We start from the raw sequence: 19,972 nt of genomic DNA, 5'->3' as shown, positions 1-19,972 counted from the left end.
ATTTCCAAATTCTTAATGCTAAAGAACGTATATTCATCAAACACAGTCCCTGCCACATGTAGATGATGGGTAAATATTCACGGAACTGAAATGACCCAGCAGTACTCCCAAGGGGCCGGCACTGCTGGGACTCACCTGCCTTACCCGAGGTAGGAGGGCCATCTCTTCTTCCACCTCATTCTAGCGTCCATTTTCAAAACCCTGGCCCATTAGATCTGGTTATGTTTTTAATGCTAGTCTTGTAAGCAATACAAAGGTTACTATATGAAACCACAGTTATGACAATAAATAAGCTTTAATCTAAATCCACTACATTCTATCTCAAGTGCAAGAATTCTGTAAAACCAACATTGGTTCTGTGCTAGGACTGGAAGCAGACTGAAAAATCAGGGCTGACTCATATACAAGTTAGGAAACACTGCATGGCAAAATTACGATCCAACCAGAATTAAATGAAACATGGAAATTATTTTTATTTTTTTTTTTTTGTGGTACGCGGGCCTCTCACTGTTGTGGCCTCTCCCGTTGCGGAGCACAGGCTCCGGATGCGCAGGCTCAGCAGCCATGGCTCACGGGCCCAGCCGCTCCGCGGCATATGGGATCCTCCCAGACCGGGGCACGAACCCGTATCCCCTGCATCGGCAGGCGGACTCTCAACCACTGCGCCACCAGGGAGGCCCCATGGAAATTATTTTAAGGATTTCTTTTAATAAGAATCTGTATTTAAGTTGTAATAGTAACCAATTTTCTTTCAAATATCCTGAACAGAGGTAAAGCCCCTGTTAGGATTTAAAAAAAAGCATACTTTAAATGTTCAAGGCTACTCATGCATCTCATTTAATTCTTCTCTGATCAACAAGCAGAGGAAATGAGTGCACACAGTGCAGCTGGACAGCTGTGTCGCCCTCCGGACTATCATCCATTCATTCCTCCCAGGCCAGCAGAATGCTGGGTAGGGAGGTTGGCACAGCTTCTCAAACCATCCCTTCCCCCGGGAGTTAAGGTGCAGGGTCGACCACACATTTGTGTTGTACTGACATCACCATTCCAGACGGTAAGTTATTCCCTCTTCTCCCTGAAATACCCCCAAATTCCTGCTTCCCACCTCTCCATTTGTAACTTGGCTTCAATGCATTTCTTTCACCACACCTCCTCTCCACAGAGTAATTATCCATCGAGCTGGAGAAACTAGATTTTGAGTTAAGAATGCTGAACTTTAAATGCACTCACTCACCTAAGGAACTGCAAAATTATTTTACTGCATTACATTCTATAATGGACTTCCCAACAACTTTATCAAGATTCTTCTTCTTCTGCCTTGTCCTGCTGGTCTTGAGGTTAGGGAACAAATGTACTAAAATTAAATGTGAAGTTCTTCCTTTGTAAAGTTTACTACCATCACCTCCCACCTCCCTTACATATCCAACCCACAGCCCCCATGCACACGTACACACACGTACACACACACACACACACACACACACACTTCAAAGTTTAAGGACCATGATGGTTGCTCTGTTCAGTTAACATGTTATGTGGCTTCTGGCTGATGAACCTACTGGGGGCTGAACTTAACAGACAAAAGAAACCAAGAAACAAATGAGAGTCTAGAGCTCAAGCCATATTCTCTTCAAATTTCACTGAATCAATTCAAATGCATATACTAGTATTATAAACATTTTATAAAATAGTTGACATAATAATATGAACAATTATTTGGTTAGGATTTTAATTTTTAAGGCAATAATTTCATCTTATAATCCATCTCACCTCTCCAGCCTAGCAATAGACAAAAATTTGATTTCTCGGGTGCAATGAAAAAATTCTTGGCTTCAGGAAGCCTCAAGTAACACCAAGAAATTTTAACAGCCAACAGAATAAAGTGGTTGAAGACTGGAGTTGCTCTTTTTGAGAAGAGACTTTCAGTTCACTGCAAGTTGAGGGCAGTCATAAATAACAGCCTCTCTTCATACACACACTACAGCCACCAAACAAGGACATAGTTCAAGAATACATGTTAGTATCAAGAATTTTTCTTCCCATGAAGTTGCTTTTTTTTCTTCTTGCTACAGCAACATAACCACCATCTAAGACATGAGTTCCTAAAACAAGAGACAATCTATATGTATTCCTAAATAAATACAGTTTTGAAAAAATACCACAGTAAAACAAAAGTGTATTGCTGGGTACCATGATGTTCATTGCAGCACTATTCACAATAGGCAGGACATGGAAGCAACCTAAGTGGCCATCGACAGATGAATGCATAAAGAAGATGTAGCACATATACACAATGGAATATTACTCAGCAATAAAAAGAAACGAAATTGAGTTATTTGTAGTGAGGTGGATGGACCTAGAGTCTGTCATACAGAGTGAAGTAAGTCAGAGACAGAAAAACAAGTACCGTATGCTAACATATATGGAATCTAAAAAAAAAAAAAAAGGTTCTGATGAACCTAGGGGCAGGACAGGAATAAAGACGCAGATGTAGAGAATGGACTTGAGGACACGGGGAGGGGGAAGGGTAAGCTGGGACGAAGTGAGAGAGTGGCATGGACTTATATACACTACCAAATGTAAAATAGATAGCTAGTGGGAAGCAGCCGCACAGCACAGGGAGATCAGCTCGGTGCTCTGTGACCACCTAGAGGGGTGGGATAGGGAGGGTGGGAGGGAGACGCAAGAGGGAGGAGATATGGGGATGTATGTATATGTATAGCTGATTCACTTTGTTATAACGCAGAAGCTAACACACCACTGTAAAGCAATTATGCTCCAATAAAGATGTTAATAAATAAACACATTTTAAAAATTAAAAAATAAAAATAAAACCTTCCTGCCTGAGCACAACTAAAAAAAAAAAGTGTTTTGCGGAACCTGTTTTCCTATTGGGAAAAGAAACTCTTTCAATATTAAAGAAAAACAAAACATTTCACAAGATTAAAATTGTTTTTAAAAACCTAATATTAAAATTATTGATTTGGGGCTTTCCTGGTGGCACAGTGGTTAAGAATCTGCCTGCCAATGCAGGGGACACGGGTTCGAGCCCCGGTCCGGGAAGATCCCACACGCCATGGAGCAACTAAGCCCATGTGCCACAACTACTGAGCCCACGTGCTGCAACTACTGAAGCCCATGCTCCACCACAAGAGAAGCCACTGAAATGAGAAGCCCACGCACAGCAATGAAGACCCAACACAGCCAAAAGTAAATAAATAAATTTGTATTTAAAAAAAGAGATATAATTTGAGAGCAAATCACAAAAGACAACATTTTTAAAAATAAGCAAATAGGGCTTCCCTGGTGGCACAGTGGTTGAGAGTCCGCCTGCTGATGCAGGGGACACGGCTTCGTGCCCCCGTCCGGGAAGATCCCACGTGCCGCAGAGCAGCTGGGCCCGTGAGCCATGGCCGCTGAGCCTGCGCGTCCAGAGCCTGTGCTCCATAGCGGGAGAGACCACAATAGTGAGAGGCCAGCGTACCGCAAAAAAAAAAAAAAAAAAGTAAATAAATAAACAAATAAAATTACTGATTTGCATGAAACAACAAAACTCAAGAACTGGTCTTACTCCTAGGACAGTACACATAATACAGGCTGTTAGTAAAGCCCATTATAAAGGTTCATTTGTATCATTATAATTCCACATTTTATTGTGCACACCGTAGGGGCACTTTCACATTGTTAATCCACCCCACGAAACATCAGAAGAGACCAGTATCCTAACTACACCCCAAGGAAACATGCTCACAGAAGGTGAAGCAACCTGCCCAAGGCCCTGCAGCTGAGGACTACTTCTGGCTCACACCGCAGTGTCTCCCTCAAAAGTTCATGATCTTTCTCACCACGCTGACTCCCCAAAGCAGTTTTTTTAATATGCCTCAACTTTTCGATTTTTAGTATAAGCTCATTTCTTTATACCTTTTGCCATCTCAGGTCAACAACTACGTATTGTGCACGAGGTGCCCTGGCCTGCATCCCAGAAGCTCCACTGCGGCTGGCTGGGTCTGTCCCTGCACCTCGCCGCCCACTCCCCAGGCCCTGCCCCCAGCTCACACAGCCAGAGTGAAAACCCCACGCGGCTGAGATACATTTAGGATTCGCTTAGTCTTCTGGTAACTCATCGTGCAGGGACCCCCGTCAGCCCTCAACTTCACCAACCCTCGCCAATCTGACTGCTATGAGTCATGCAAAAGCATCAGACAAATCTATTCCCTCTGTCTTTTTCAATGGGTAACCAATTGTTTCTAACATCATTTTTTAAACGTCATAAACAGATTAAAAGAAATCGACCGATTAAAAGAAAGGAAAAGAAATAGCCCTTTTCCCGAATGAAGCCCATTAGGTACAGTGCATGCCTCCCTGTGAAGCACAATTAAACATCTACTCTCTGAAAGCGCATCCAGGCTCCCTGTGTCCCAATACTTCTAGGTCAAACCTCAGCAGAAAAATTGTTTTCCAAGTTGTTAGTCCCCTAGGCAAAATAAATAAATTCTAAACCTCAAATCTGCAAGCCAAGAATGTTACAAATCTTCCAGCAATTCCTCTAGAAGCATCCTTAACCCACAAACAAACTATAATAAAAGGCAGCTGTGTTTCTAAACATGTGATCAACGTGCCATTTAACCAAGGGGGAGGGGGTGGGGGGAAGGGGGATGTTACGTGAAACCCGATTCAGAATTTGTGGTCATTTGAAAAGAGTTTGAGTACAGCTTAAATACTTGAAATTTCCCTATGTTTCCATGCTTAGTACATAATTTTTCTCCCTAGAAATTCAGACCTCACATGGAGGCCCGTAAACTTCTATTCCTCCATGACCGACACTTTCCAACACATAAATAACTTCCTGGCCTGGCTCCTTTCCCGTCAAACCACTGGGGCGCCCACCGTTGTGAACAGTCACTCCCTAGGTCTTCATGCTCTGACACCTCTGAAGGGGCGCAAATCACTCCCACACATGTTGCCAAACCCCCAACAAAACCACCGCTCTGACTGAACATGAAATTCTATCAGAGGTCTACAAATATTCTTTTTACCCTTACAATCTTCGAAAAGAATCTGCATTTCATTAAAAAAAAATTAGTTTCAACAATTTAATAACTACTTGGTAGGGAAAAAATCAATTACTTCCCAAGATTAACATATTTATTCCCAGTAACTGTTACAAACACAGCTGTGTTGTCAAGGAGCTTAGTACGAGTTTTCCAAATTAAATATAAAATGTGGACGATAAGCATTTAAAAATCTGTACCAAAAAACATCTTTACTACAGTAATTGGTCTTAATTTTAATGCAAATTTAAATTTACCAAGATATATTATTAAAACCATAAAAAACACCAAAAAAAAATTAATCAAAATAAGCAGGGTTACAATATTTGAACCAAATTATATTTACATAATTTCCAGATAAGCCCAAGATTTTTAAATTCTCATAAAACACTTAAAATTATACACAATCACAACCATACCATAAAGTTCCTAGCGCCCCTTGAACTTAAAGAGTTTATTATTAAAATGGCTTTCAACATAGTTTTTAATAAAAACATTTCATTCCATTTCCTACTTTCAGGTACTAAGTTATCTCAACTTAAAATCTTGAGACCAGGGGCTTCCCTGGTGGCACAGTGGTTAAGGATCCACCTGCCAATGCAGGGGACTCGGGGTCGAGCCCTGGTCCAAGAGGATCCCACATGCTGCAGAGCAAATAAGCCCGTGTGCCACAACTACTGAGCCTGAGCTCTAGAGCCCTCAAGCCACAACTACTGAGTCCGTGCGCCTAGAGCCTGTGCTCCTCAACAAGAGAAGCCACCGCAATGAGAAGCCCGCGCACCGCGACACAGAGTAGCCCCCTCTCGCCGCCACTAGAGAAAGCCTGCGCGCAGCAACTAAGACCCAACGCAGCCAAAAATAAAAAATAAATAAATTAATTAAATTAAATTAAATCTTGAGACAAATAAAATTTAGTCTACTAAAGTGATTTTCCACAAATTTTTAAAAAGTCATGTTCCCAAGCACAGACTGCCAAGTGATTTGCACATATAAACAAACACGCACTCCTTTAAGACACTTAGTGGCCATGAGACACGCTTCAGAGGCAGAGCGGGTCCCCCTGCGAGACAGCGCGGGTGCAGTCGGAGCCACTCACCACCTCCTCCAGTGCAGCACTGCGCCCGAAAGAGCACGTGAGGTGTGTCAGGCAGCTCACAAAGGACGAGAAGAGCTCGCGTGGAATGGCGGTTAAGACGTTGCGAGGGAACACGGTTATCAGGTTGCTGATGATGCTGGAGATCCCCACAGCTTCAGAATCTTCTATCTCAATTCTACAACCCAAGGCATGAGCATCAGCGTTAAGTGAAGCAGAGGTAACTCGTTTCCACACACGCACCCATTCATTTCCAAAGGCACGTCTCTGTGTACTCATTTCAACTGACACAGAGAACTCTACTCTAAAATATAAAAGCAGGGGAAGCGCTCGTTTCTTTTTTCCTCCACTGTTAATCATGAAGAAGAACTGAAGCTCCTTTTTGGTTCTAAGGCCCAGGATACCTACCCATTGATGGTATTCAGTAAGCCCTCAATGAAGTGTGCGAGATAATCCACTTGGGACCCTTCGTCGGGGAAGATGGGTCCGTGAAGAGAAGCTAACTGGGCGAGGCACTGCAGGGAGTCTTGTGCCATGTCGGAATCTTCTCTGATTTTTCGATGTACCTGTTAGAAAGAATCGCTAATCCATAAACATAAATTCTTCTTTTGTAAGGGTCACGTGTCTATCGCGCCAAATGAGGTGAGAGAAAAATTCACTGTAGCTGAGCATTTCTAGAAAACTAATTCCCGAGTTAAACTAAATTTGAAAATTGTCCCTCAGTCCATTTTATGTTATAGGCCATGATTTTAAACATACCAATTAATTGTCAGTGGAGAGCTACCTACATTTTGAAAACTGAACTGTCTCCGGCGTGTTATGACAAAGAGAGAAACAGATGCCGGCCAGTCAGACATACAGCTTCTTCTAAAAACAGCAGCAACGACAGTCATCTGTATTATGCTAACTATGCCTCGCTGCAGCGTCTTACTAAAGTTAGCAAAGTTCGGGCAAGAGCATATAGATGCTGCTTCGCTGGAAGCAGGCAGTTACACACTCGCAAAACCAACATGCCCCTCAATCCCTAGAAATTCACTCATTCAAACAATATATTAACATAGTCTTTCATCAACTCTGATATTGCCTACAATTTATTTGAATCTCATTTTATCCTATATCACTGCTATTAATAAATTTTCTAAATGTTTAAATTTTACTTAAATTATATTTAAATTCACTTTAAACCTCACGTAGAATTTATTTCAATACTGCAATACTGAAGTGAAACACCTGGCATACAGTGTTCTGATGAAGGAAACACTCCCAAAATATTGCTCCCTAATTTTACAGTGTCATTAATATTCTCAGACTTACATAATTAAAACAGACAAGGAAAATATTTTTAGCAGAAAAATCACAGGTAATTGTTATCTTAATCCACCACATTTACTGTGGCCACTTTCTACTTTCCACAAGGATTTGACTTTTCCAGCCCCTTTCCCTACACAAATCTCTGTGCTTTCTGAGTGTCACACAATTTAAACAGTTATTCTCTACCTGTGTCAGGTTATTTCACTCTGACTCTGCAAATCATTTATAAATTACTTGAAGTTAGGATGCTTCCCAACTATTCACTGGTACAGTGCGGGGACACAGTGAATACTCATAAACCCTTAATTCACTGGTTGATTCCATTAATCTTTAATTCCTGAACTTCTTAAGGTTCTAAGAAATTTAAAATATTAAAAACTCACTGTTAAGTTACAAAGATAATTTATCTACTGACATGCTGAAAGGGGTTTAGAAAAGGGGTTATCAAACCACAGCCCACAGGCCAGACCTGGCCTCCTGCCTGCTTTTGTGTGGCCTGTGAGGTAAGAATGGTTTTTACCTTTTTATGTGGTTGAGAAAAACAAAACCAAAGAATAATATTTCAAGACATGTGAAAATTATACAAAATTCACGTTTTAACAGCCATCAGTGAAGTTTTGCTGTAACTTCTTGTACTGGGAGGGCAGAGCTGAGGCTGCCCCAGAGAACTAATGACCTGCAAAGCCTAATATTCTACCCAGCCAATCCCTGGTCTAGAACAACACAAGTGTTTTTCAAAATACATTCTAAGTTTTATATATAGTAAATTTAAAGCACAATCACAAATCCATATATCCATTCTATTCAAGAACTTCTGAACACAGCTTATTCTGAAGTTCCTTATCTGAAAACTGTAACTACATTTCTGTCACCGTGTTTTTTTAACCTTATCAACATTTAAACATGACAGAGACAACGCAACCTGGGACCACAGAGGGCTGCTTCTCCACCCACACAGCCAAATGGTTGCTCGATCCTGGTCCAGACATGAGGAAGCAAAAGAAACAGCCAACATGGATTATGTAATTAAATAAAATAAAAATAAGAAACTGTCCTCAGAGCCTGACTTTACTGGGCATACTTATGCTTCCTAAAATATGAACCACATAAAACATAAATCAATGGTTGATTCTTATGTAACATGGTAGATTCTTGCTCTTCTTCCATTACAAAAGAATTCTACCATATCTGAACTATGTTACACAAATTAAAACCTGAATTCACCACCTGAATAGGGAAAAGCAGAGGGATAAAGAAAAGCAAAGTCTAGCGGAAGACCCAGGGAGGTGACTGGAGAAGCAAGACAAGAAATACGGACAAGAAATAAAGAAAAGTACGTTAGTAAGACGCTGAGTTCTATGGGAACACACTGAATCCAAGACGACTTTGGGCATCCAAGTTAAAGCGCCCAGCGCGAGGATTACGAGGCTCTGGGACACAGAAGCAGCCTGTGCTGAATACAGACGAGGAGTCCTTGGTGCACAAGTGGCGCTTGGTGAGCTACGAGTGGAAAAAGAAGCCCAAGGAACACGTACACAGTCAGGAACACCAGTATTTATCCAACGAGCAGAGTAAGAAGAGTCTATAAATGAGATCAGGAAGAATATGTCAAAAAGGAAAAACTAAGGAGAGTGGTTTCTCCAACACCTAATGGAAAAAAGAAAACTGGAGAAGTTTGTCAACTTGCAGGGCGCAGAAGGCCATCTAAGGTCTCCTGAACCCAGACGGGTCACATCTGGGTCTCGAGGCCACGACATAGTACACGTAAGTGCAGTGATTCAAATCTAGAGAAAAAGTGACATGCAGTGGAAAACTGCTTCAAATAGGCAATGAATTCACATAATTGAAGATAAACTTAAAAAAAAAACCTGAATGAAATAAAAAGATTAGTCACTGACATTTTTCTAACAAATAACAAAATTAAAATTGTTCATAAAGTGCATACATGAAAGTAATAGGCCACAAACACAAAACTGTTAAAATCACAAGGTGAAAGGGGTTAACTTTCAGCTGCAGAAGTTATCTGCATGTGGAGGCTCCCAGCTGACAGGAGCAGCTGTCTACTGCGTCCAGACAGCTGTTCAGACAGGGGGGTTGTTTCCAGCACTGCCAGCAAGTTTTTCACCTTTTCAAAAACTGCTGGAACGGTATCCAATTTCAGTCAAATGAATAACACAGAGAACTGAACTTGGATACACATCAAAACAATTTCTGCCAGAGGCAGGCAACAGAATGTTAAAATGTAGTTACAATATCTTTGATACTGATAACGTTTCTAGCTATCATTTCTCGATTTAAAGAAGAAAATGCAAGGTAATACTCCGTCTGAACATTTCTATAGAAAAATATTTTTATGTACACCTAGGGGTGAAATTTGTAAGGCTAGTGAATAGTACCTTTAAAACACATGAAAAGGTAAACTATAATTAATGGTTAGGATTTAGCAAAATAGCTTTCTTTTTTCTTTTTAATTGGTCTTTATTTGGACTTTTGCCCCAGTCATTATACCTAACAAACTTGTATGCTTGCCCTACATCTGCAAACCTGTATCCAAAACACACACACACACACACACACACACACACATACACACACACACACACACACACGTATTTTCCATATTTTCTCCAGCTTTTGACTATTACATTGGGGGCCCTCTTGGGCAAACATGGGAGCACATTCCTAACTTCTTGATATTTAGTAAACAATAAACAGGACCACTGAAAGTTACACCTGAAAGAAACTGTGATTCAGTAACACTAACTAACCCATGGCTGCTAATCAGTACGCAAAAAGTGTACTGCTCTAGAATAGCACTTCTCAAAGTGTGGCCCAGGGATTCCCAAAGGTTCCTGACACCCTGTCAGGTTGTCTGTAAGGTCAAAACTACTCTCATAACACCACTAAGGCAGTGTTTGCCTTTTCCACTCCTACCGTCACACACCCATGCTCTACGTGACTGTAACACTGCAGCTGAGCGAGCGCAGCAGCAGGTGAGAGGGCCTGGCTCTTCTGTGACGCCAGACACTGGAGAGGTCTGCAAAAAGGTCAACAATGCCACTCTTCTCACTAAACTTTTTGTCTGCTTGTTTTAAAAAACATAGCTATTTGTTCACTGAAATGTTATTTATGTTAATATGTAGTGGTTTGGTATTGCTATTTTTAAGTGAATTAACAAATTATTTTTTAAAGTTCTCAGTTTGAATTTTTAACATGGTAAACACTAATAGCTATGACCCACATAACAAAAGCCCTTCGGGGTCCTCGGTGATTTTTAAGAGTGTAAAGAGGTCCTGAGACCAAAAAGCTTGAGCTCTACGACATTAAACCCTTCATAATTATATAACATTTTAATAAACCAGCAAAAACATTTCTATATAATCTTTGTTTAAGAAAATATACTGATCAGGAGAGAAGGCTTTGGAGGAGAAAAGCAATCTGTCTTGATTTACCTAAAAAAAATACAAAAGCACGCATTCTTCCCGTGGCACTTTTCTGTGGCTTCCCTGTGGCGAGGGAGGGTAGGACTTACGGTAAAGAAAAGCTCCATGACCCTGCTGTCCAGAAGGGCCTCCCGCCAGGACTCCGTGGGCTTCAGAAGCACATTTTGCGAGGACTCAAACATGGCTATATAATGTCTGCCCAGTTAGCTGGGGTCAAGGTCAACCACAATAACATTCCGACTTTGTCTAAAATGTAAGTATATCCTAAATATAACGGAGCCATCCAGAAAGAATGTAATGGAAACAGTTTAAGCCTCTTCACATATGCTACATAATTCATGCCTGAAGCTAAGGAATAAAAGGCATTAAGTGCTGGAAAAAAGAATGCTAGAGGAATGTAGCTAACAGTTTCATCATAATTATATGTCACGCTGCAGGGGTACATAACGTCTGAGCGCAGGTGATCTGAGCGGTGGCTACAGGAGGAGAAACACTAACACAAAACAGATGCCAAAACACACGCAAGAAAAGAACCAATTTCTACATGTTGATCCCATCATGTCCCCCAACATCTTACAGCAGCTAAAACCACTTATACAAAATGTGAGCCTCATACAGTCTGCTTGGAAAAATAGCATTTTCCCAAAAGAAATACACTTACTGGGAAACAAAAAAGAACAGGAAGAGCAAATATACATCCTACTGAAGAAGAAGAACTTCCAAACATCAGAGTATCCGACTCCACACAAAGACAATGATCACTTTACATAAAACTCTATCCCAGGCTAAAAAGCAATGCTTATGATGTTCAGGTGTTCACCGTCGAGCTGCTTCAAACAGAACACCGTCTGTACCACACAGAGAGTAACCATACAATACACCTGCAGGCGTTTGTGAACACAACTCAGTCAGGGACACAGACACGGTAACTGAGGTTTCAGGAAAGGAGAAAGCCGTCTGGGCACAGACGGCGTTACGCCCCTTCCACGCTCATCAAATGCCCAACAGAAATACATCAGCTAGACCAGGGGTCCCCAACCCCCAGGCCGAGGACCAGCATCGGCCCCGCGGCCTGTTAGGAAACGGGCCACACGGCGGGCGAGCAAGTGAAGCTTCATCTGCGGCTCCCCAACACCCCCCACCCCCCCACCCCCACCCCCCCATCATCTCCCCACCCCCCACCCCGCCATCGCTCGCATCACCGTCTGAAACACGCCCCCCGCCCCGCCCGTGGAAAAACCGTCTTCCATGAAACCGGTCCCCGGTGCCAAAAAGGTTGGGGACCCCTGAGCTAGAGACCATTCTCATCACCCAATGAGAAATTTCAGCAAGTTATCCAAACTATGGTTTGCAAACATTAGATATAAGTTCAAACTCTACATGTTCATTAAAGCCCAAATCATTAACAGAAAATTAAAGGCAATGCTCTGGAAATTTTTTTTAAGATTTTTGTTTAACCCTCTTTTAAAGTATCTAATATTATTTTGTGTCTGAAGAGCAAGAAGGGGCACCGAGAGTTCTTTCAGAACAGAAGCCATTGCTTGTTTCTAAACAATCACTCCAGAAACGTTCCGTGACTGCACGTAACTGCTGAAGAAAAGTGAAACTCAAACCAGGTTCGTTTAAATCTCACTTTTCTCTTCCTCTGTCTGCCCCCTTGTGGAGGGCAGGGAGAACTGGGGCCAAAAGGAAGGAGCGGCCGGACTCTGCAACAGCAGCAGCGTGGGGCCTCCTGACCCGGAGCCACTGCTGTGTCCGTAGCTTCTAGAACGACTTCATCTTCTCACGAGGCACCTAGCTGGTGTGAGACTGTTAGTAATGGGCTCTCACCCAGAAGAGAACACAACAGCTAAACACTAGGTCTTTCCATGTGTTGTCTAAAAACGGGGGCTTGATTATCCTTTAGAGAAACAAACTGAAATGGTGGTGGGTGAAATTATCTGATGTCTGGGATGTGCTTCACAATAATGTGGGGGTGGGAGAGCAGAGAGGAAATAAAACTTACAGCTGGTGAAGCTGGGTATTCTATTTTTGTGCACCTTTGGAATTTTCCACAGTAAAAGTTGGGGCATAAAACAAGGAGGCTCAAGCACATGAAATAAAGCACCTGAGAGTAAGGCAATAAAGTTTTTGTACTTCATAAAAAATATTCCACTTCTTTTCCAGGTTAATTCCCTTAACTTTCAATGTCCTATTTTTTCAATTAAAAGGCAATTTTTTGGTATATAAATTGTTCAGTAATGGAAAGTATTTATTAAATACTTACATTGAGTTCTACGTTGAACAAAGATGCACAAATTATGACAATCTAGTTACATTTTTTAAGGAGTCGCAATCTGACATTAAAATGGTAAGAAACTGTTTATCTGTCAGACACCCAAATCTAACAAACAAAATATGTGTATAACCACTAAACACTTTCCATGAGGAAAATAACAGAATGTCTTAATACTTTATCTGCTCACTATCGGTGTCGTGATTTTACTTTTACCTTAGGTGGGATGTGAGACCGAGTCACTGAACCGTCATAAAGTGGTCAGGCCACCTGTCCTGGGTCTCGTTCACACAGCCACCTGGGCAGAGCAAATGCACACAGCCCTCAGGTGAAGAGCAGCGGAGGCCCCTCAGAGGCCCAACACAGAGGAGGGGTGCTGGGGGCGGAAGCAAAGAGTAGTGTTTATGGACTTTGCTAGTCTTGGAAATGTGGAAAAGCTCATTTCAAGTGAGTGAAGAGTCCTGAAACTGACCAAGCCTGCCAGTTACAAAACAACGAGGGGGTCGTCCAGGTCCTTTAGCAAGTGAGAGTTGATTAACGTCAAAGATTAATAAATATTACAAAAGGAAAGGAGACCTAGACCAAGATCTCTTTCCTATCTTTCATTCAATTACAAAATGCGGACACTCCATACATACTTGTAGATATCAGTTACCTATATTAAGAGGAAACAGAAGGATGTAAGTTTGAGAGAAGCCTTTTTTCCAGCTATGAGATGGAATTAAATGCAATTGCTCACCTAAACATCAGGTGCAAAATAATCCTCAAATCTTTTATTTATTTTTTTTAATCCTGATGTTAGCTTCTCTTGATCTTGGTCGGTTTTAAACACACTGTTCCCAGTGCCCAGTCTGTATGGCCAAACGTTCTTAAAAAGCCAACAACCAGCATGGTTTTAGAATTGTCATTCCTTACATGTTGCCCACAGCACAAGGAGACCTGAGACTTTAATATCTGACACAATCATAAAATACTTTTCTCCAATAATTATTTTAAAGTTCCATGTGAGTTTTGTTTTTAACTCCAAACCTGGAAACGATCTTTACCTCTGGCATGACATTTGCCTCCTATTAAGAAAGCTCACTGGTAGCGCTCCTGGCAAAGAGGCCACACTAACTGTTCTTTGAAGAGTTACCCTACAGCACTGCAGACTAACCCACCTTCCCTTTTACCAGCCAGCCTAGCACTGCCACCCGGTACCAGTTGTTCATAATAAGAATGAACACATGCTCCAGTGTGTACAGTGAGACACAACCGTATGACTTAGTTATAAATAATCTCTCTCTCTCGCTACGAAAAGAACATGTAATTATCTTCAAAAGCATTTTAATACAAACTTAACAAAAAAACAGCAAAAAGAACAGTACAGTAATGAATGGAACAAATTTTTAAGAACAGTGCTATTCGAACAAGAAATACACGTTGTAGTCAGCACACTGGACTGTGAATCTGCTGAAGGCGCTGTCTGTAAAGAGGAGGGAATAAGGGCCCTTCTGTGTTGCCTGAAATACTGTTATTAAGAAGGCGCATGCACTACTTTTCAATTAAAAAGCTAGTTAGAAGCTTATCACAGTGTGAACAGACTTTCACATGCAGATCTGGACCGTTTCTGCACATTCAATTCAACTTTTAATTTGGTATTACCAATTATTTCTGTATCTATGTATAAGTGACCCCCGAAACACCACTTCTCCCCAGATAATTCTTAATGTAGAATACTCTAGAAACAGCAAGGAGACCATCACTAAAATCCTAGCACTGCTCCTCTTAAGACGACATTGTTTAAAACAATTTAAAATGTAAATAAAGCAGCATTTCCTCCTTCTTCCTTAGTTTTGCATCTTCCTTTATTCCTTCTCTCCTCAAAAATCTTTACTTTTTTCAAGTTCTCGTTTAATAACCTATAATTCTCTCCAAGCCTAGACTATCATATACAAATGTTAATCATGTTTCTCTTTTCCTGATATCCAAAAATAACTTTTCCCAAAAAATTGTTATACAAAGCAATAGTCTCTAACAGTTTTAATAAAACAGCAGGTTCCTATTTAAAAGTTGCAAAAGTTTCAGTTTACAGAACTACTTTAACATCCATGTCAAACTATCAACATTATATTGCTTTATTTTTTATCCAAATATATTACCAATAAAAGAGAAGTCTGACAATGAAGTGATTATTTACTAATTGATCATTTATTATATGCTTGTCAGATTTTAGGAGACATATGAGGCACACCAGATTGATACCATTAAATAGCAATCATTTACCAAAATTCAAATCAGATTTTAAACCAAGAATTTTCTGGGGCTATGGCTTTACATGTTTTTCTAAAATAAATACTAAACTCAGGTAATTTATATTTTGTATCAGAATCATTCATTTGGGGATCAAATAAAATTCAACCCACATGACAGTCACAGAGAGTTGCTTTCAGCCTTTAATAATCCTATGTCTTTTTAAAAATCTGTCATCGCATCAACGTCACTTCACCTTCCCATGTTTTCACCAACTTCGAGAACCAGGAGCTACCATACAAAGACTCTCCTGTCACTGGACACCGTACAAGCCCGTCTGCGAGAAAGGCTGCAATTCTGAAGTCTGAAAACCCAGCCTGTCTTCTGAGCTCTGTAGCTCTCAGTCCCCTGGATATCAGTCACAGCTGGAAGTCAACTCAACCTCGCGCGCGCGCACACACACACTGAAGAATTAACTCTCTGTCTCCTGGCCCTTCTCCCACGGCCATCCTACCGAGCTCTAAAGCTCTCTGCTGGGGAAGCTCACCCGCTCCTGAGAAACCAGAGGCACAGACACGCAGCACCTGCCCTGCCCTGGACACGCCGGCCAGCGCCACACACACCCGAGGAGCCAGGAGGACAGAGCTCAGCCGCAGCGGCCACGACTGCCACTGGATAAACCCACAAAGTCTTCTGTCTCAACCACACAGTGTGACCTGTAAGTGCATGCTCTTAACAGAAGGGGGGAGGTCACCTCTGAAACACACCGGGCCTTCCACATGCAAATGAGGTCCAGTCCATCTATGAACACCTTCTGTATGGGGATCATCTTGTGGTGGTGCCCAACAGTAACACAACAAACGAGGCACACAACAGCTACAAATTACCCTCAGGCAAACACGGACAGTCTGAAAATCTCCACTGCCTATTCTTATAAGAACTTCACAATACAGGAAGATTCTGTAGCAACAATGGACATTTTACAAAAGGAATACTTTAATTTCCCCATCTTCCCATATTCTTTTTATCCCACCTCATTAGTAAAACAAAATTTCAGAAGCAAGGGGAAGCCCAGCTTTTCTTCTTATATATTTAATCTCTGTCACTACTCATTTTTCTAACAACAAAAACTGCTATTTCTGGCACAGCACGGAACCACTGAGCCCGGTCTCACACAGCACTTAGTCCAAGTAACCAAAGTCCTTTGAAATAAAGGAGAACTGACCTCACCTGAATGTTTTCCAAAGCCTTGCCTCCAAATAGTAACGTCGGCTTTACTGGAAATCCTAATTTAGGTGAAAGCTTCTGTGTGCCGTTACTATTTTATGATCTAGTTGGCTTTCCCCAAGAGCTTGAGTTGAAAAAATTTTTACCAAAACCAAATCAGATACACAAAAATAGAATACCAATAAAAGGCAGTGTAACCAAACTAAAAAAAGAATTATTACTGAAGCCAACATACCAAACATACCTGCCAAGCATTCTTATTACAAAATGATATTGTCATTTATGATTAGCATTGCCAAAACCCCTAAGCATTTATGGACGCTAGGTGAGCTAATGGCTAAACAATATGAGCAGCATAAACAAACATCCAAGAACTGAGACACTACTTCTGAATCACCTTGCCTCAATAACTAAAACATACATATTTGTCAGGCATCTGTTACTACATGTTAGATACTGCACAGTGGGGACAACACAGTGGACAAAACACGGCCTCTGCTTTCCTGAGCTTCCAGACAAGCAGTAAACAGGTACTGTTCCAGCAAGCTAACAAAAGGAAAATTACAATTGAGAAGTGGGCCAAATGGGAGAGAAGTGGGCCAAATGGGAGAGAAGTGTGTATAACATGCATATCAGGAGCCGCAGCAGGGGCTTCCCTGGTGGCGCAATGGTTAAAAATCTGCCTGCCAATGCAGGGGACACGGGTTCGAGCCCTGGTCCAGGAAGATCCCACATGCCGTGGAGCAACTGGGTCCCTGCACCACAACTACTGAGTCTGTGCTCTAGAGCCCGCGAGCCACAACTACTGAGCCCTGTGCTCTAGAGCCCGTGAGCCACAACTACTGAGCCTACACTCTAGAGTCTGCGAGCTACAACTACTGGGCCCACGACCCACAACTACTGAAGCCCACGCGCCTACAGCCCGTGCTCCACAACAAGAGAAGCCACCGCAATGAGAAGCCTGTGCACCACAACCAAGAGTAGCCCCTGCTCGCCGCAACTACAGAAAGCCCACACGCAGCAACAAAGACCCAATGCAGCCAAAAATGTAAATTAAAAAAAAAAAAGCCACATCAAAAGAAACCTGACCTGGTCTGGAGTGAATGACGGAGGCGCAACTAGGAGACAAGAGAAAAGTCCACCTGCAAAGATGCCAGGGCAGAAGGAAGCTTGGCCTGTGGGGGCAGCACCAACAGAAAGAGGACAAAGAGAGCTCGGAGAGAAAGGTAGAGACCAGATCATCCAGAATCCTAGCGCCCATTTGTAAATGGGGTGGTGGTATAACAGAGGATCCTAGGACTAGGGTACTTTCTTTAGACAATAATAATCTAAAACAGAATGAAAAGCAGGTGGATTTCATCTCAGATCTTTCAAGACAGTAAGACCAGGGCAGAATGGCCAGAGCAATTAGCTCACTGGGCCAGGAGATGATTTTAACACCTGCCAAAGCCCAGGAGCTACAGACTTTTCACCAGGCCTGGAGTGGAGGATGCTTTCCTAAATCACCTTCTACATGTATAAAACCTACATGTAGGGCTTCCCTGGTGGCGCAGTGGTTGAGAATCTACCTGCCGATGCAGGGGACATGGGTTCGTGCCCCGGTCCAGGAAGATCCCACATGCCGTGGAGCGGCTGGGCCTGTGAGCCATGGCCGCTGAGCCTGCGCGTCCGGAGCCTGTGCTCCGCAACGGGAGAGGCCACAGCAGTGAGAGGCCCGCACACCGCAAAAACAAAACAAAACAAAACAAAAACCCTACATGTAATAATCCTTTAAGAAAAATAATGGTTTGCAGGGACTTCCCTGGCAGTCCAGTGGTTAAGACCCCACGCTCCCAATGCATGGAGCACAGGTTCCATCCCTGGTGGGGGAACTAAGATCCCACATGCTGCATGGCACTGCCCCCACCCCCAAAAAAAGGTTTGCAGAAGACATATACACAGAAAATCCAAAAAAATACTATTTGAACTAATAAACAAGTTCAGCAAAGTTACATGGTACAAGATCAATATACAAAAATTTGTTTTTCTATACACTGCTATGAACACAAAAATAATTGTAAAATCAACTCCATTTATAATTGAATCAAAAAATAAAATACTCAGAATAAATTTAACAGAAGAAGTTCAAACTTCTACTCTGAAAACTATGAAACAGTGTTGAAAGAAACTAAAGATCTAAAAAAATGGAAAGACATCCCATGTTCATGCATTGGAAAACTTAATATTTTGCCATTTGTTAACATGTCAGTTCTCCTCAAACTCATCTACAGATTCAACATAATCCCTATCAAAATCCCAGCTGCCTTTTTTGCAGAAATTGATAAACTGATCCTAAACTTCAAATGGATATGAAAGAGACAGAGAGAAGACTAAATAATCTTGAAATACTGTCACATTTACAGCCAGGTGATTTTATACAAGGGGGCCAAAACAATTCGACTGGAAAAAAAAAAACCTTTTTCAACAAATGATGCAGGAACAACAGGATCCTGTTATACCTTATATCTCCACAAAACATAAAACAGACATAGACCTACCGTATGACAGACCTACATAAAAGTCTCAGAAGAAAATATAGGACTAAATCTTTGTGACCTTAAGGACAAGAACAAAGTCAGAGAACTGACACAACTCAACTTACTACAAATCTACAATAACCAAGACAGTATGGTATTGGAGAAAGAATAAATAGATCAATGGCACAGAATACAGAAACCAGAAATAGACCTACATACATGAAGTCAAATGATCTTTAACAAAGGAGTAAACTGCAATGGAGCAACAAAAATTCTTCAACAAATGGTACTTAACTACTGCACATCCACATACAAAAAAAAAAAAAAGAATCAAGATACGGATAGACCTTACGCCTTTCACAAAAATCAACTCAAACTGGATCATAGAGCTAAATGTAAAATGTGTAACTGTAAGGGAATTCCCTGGCAGTCCAGTGGTTACGACTCCATGCTTCCAATGCAGGGGGTGCGGGTTTGACCCCTGGTCGGGGAACTAAGATCCCACATGACACACAGTGTGGTCAAAAAAACAAAAACAAAACCAAAAACTTGTAAAATTCCTAAAATATAACATAGGAGAAAATCTAGATGACCTTGGGTTTGGCAATGACTTTTTAGCAAAATAACAAGGCATGATCCATGAAAGAAAGAATTGATAAGCTGGACCTCACTAAAATTAAACACCTCTGCTCTGTGAAAGACACTGTCAAGAGACTAAGACAATAAGCCACAGACTGGGAGGAAATATTTACAAAAGACATCTCTGATAAAAGACTATTATCCAACATATAAAAAGAACTCTTAAAACTTAACAATAAGAAAAC

At 41.5% G+C, this 19,972-nt stretch overlaps 1 protein-coding gene across 4 annotated transcripts in view; it reads right to left on the bottom strand.

Annotated features, from left to right (window-relative positions):
- XPO4 (exportin 4) overlaps window positions 1-19,972 on the bottom strand; it is a gene marked incomplete at its 5' end in the record, with an annotated part of 109,680 nt that overhangs the window by 44,700 nt on the left and 45,008 nt on the right. For 3 of the 4 annotated variants that reach the window (XM_079721807.1, XM_079721808.1, XM_079721809.1), the window contains 3 exons: window positions 6,148-6,322; window positions 6,553-6,710; window positions 10,988-11,093. In XM_079721807.1, coding sequence (XP_079577933.1) covers window positions 6,148-6,322; window positions 6,553-6,710; window positions 10,988-11,093 — 439 coding nt within the window. Of the gene's footprint in view, window positions 1-6,147; window positions 6,323-6,552; window positions 6,711-7,870; window positions 7,952-10,987; window positions 11,094-19,972 lie in introns of all 4 variants that reach the window. The other variant, XM_079721806.1, reaches the window with a different exon arrangement.

The sequence above is a fragment of the Hyperoodon ampullatus genome, assembly GCF_949752795.1.
Source record: "Hyperoodon ampullatus genome assembly, chromosome: 16".
Taxonomy (NCBI): Eukaryota; Metazoa; Chordata; class Mammalia; order Artiodactyla; family Ziphiidae; genus Hyperoodon; species Hyperoodon ampullatus.
The sequence above is the reverse complement of the archived record's forward strand: the minus strand, read 5'-3'. Positions and strand labels throughout refer to the sequence as shown.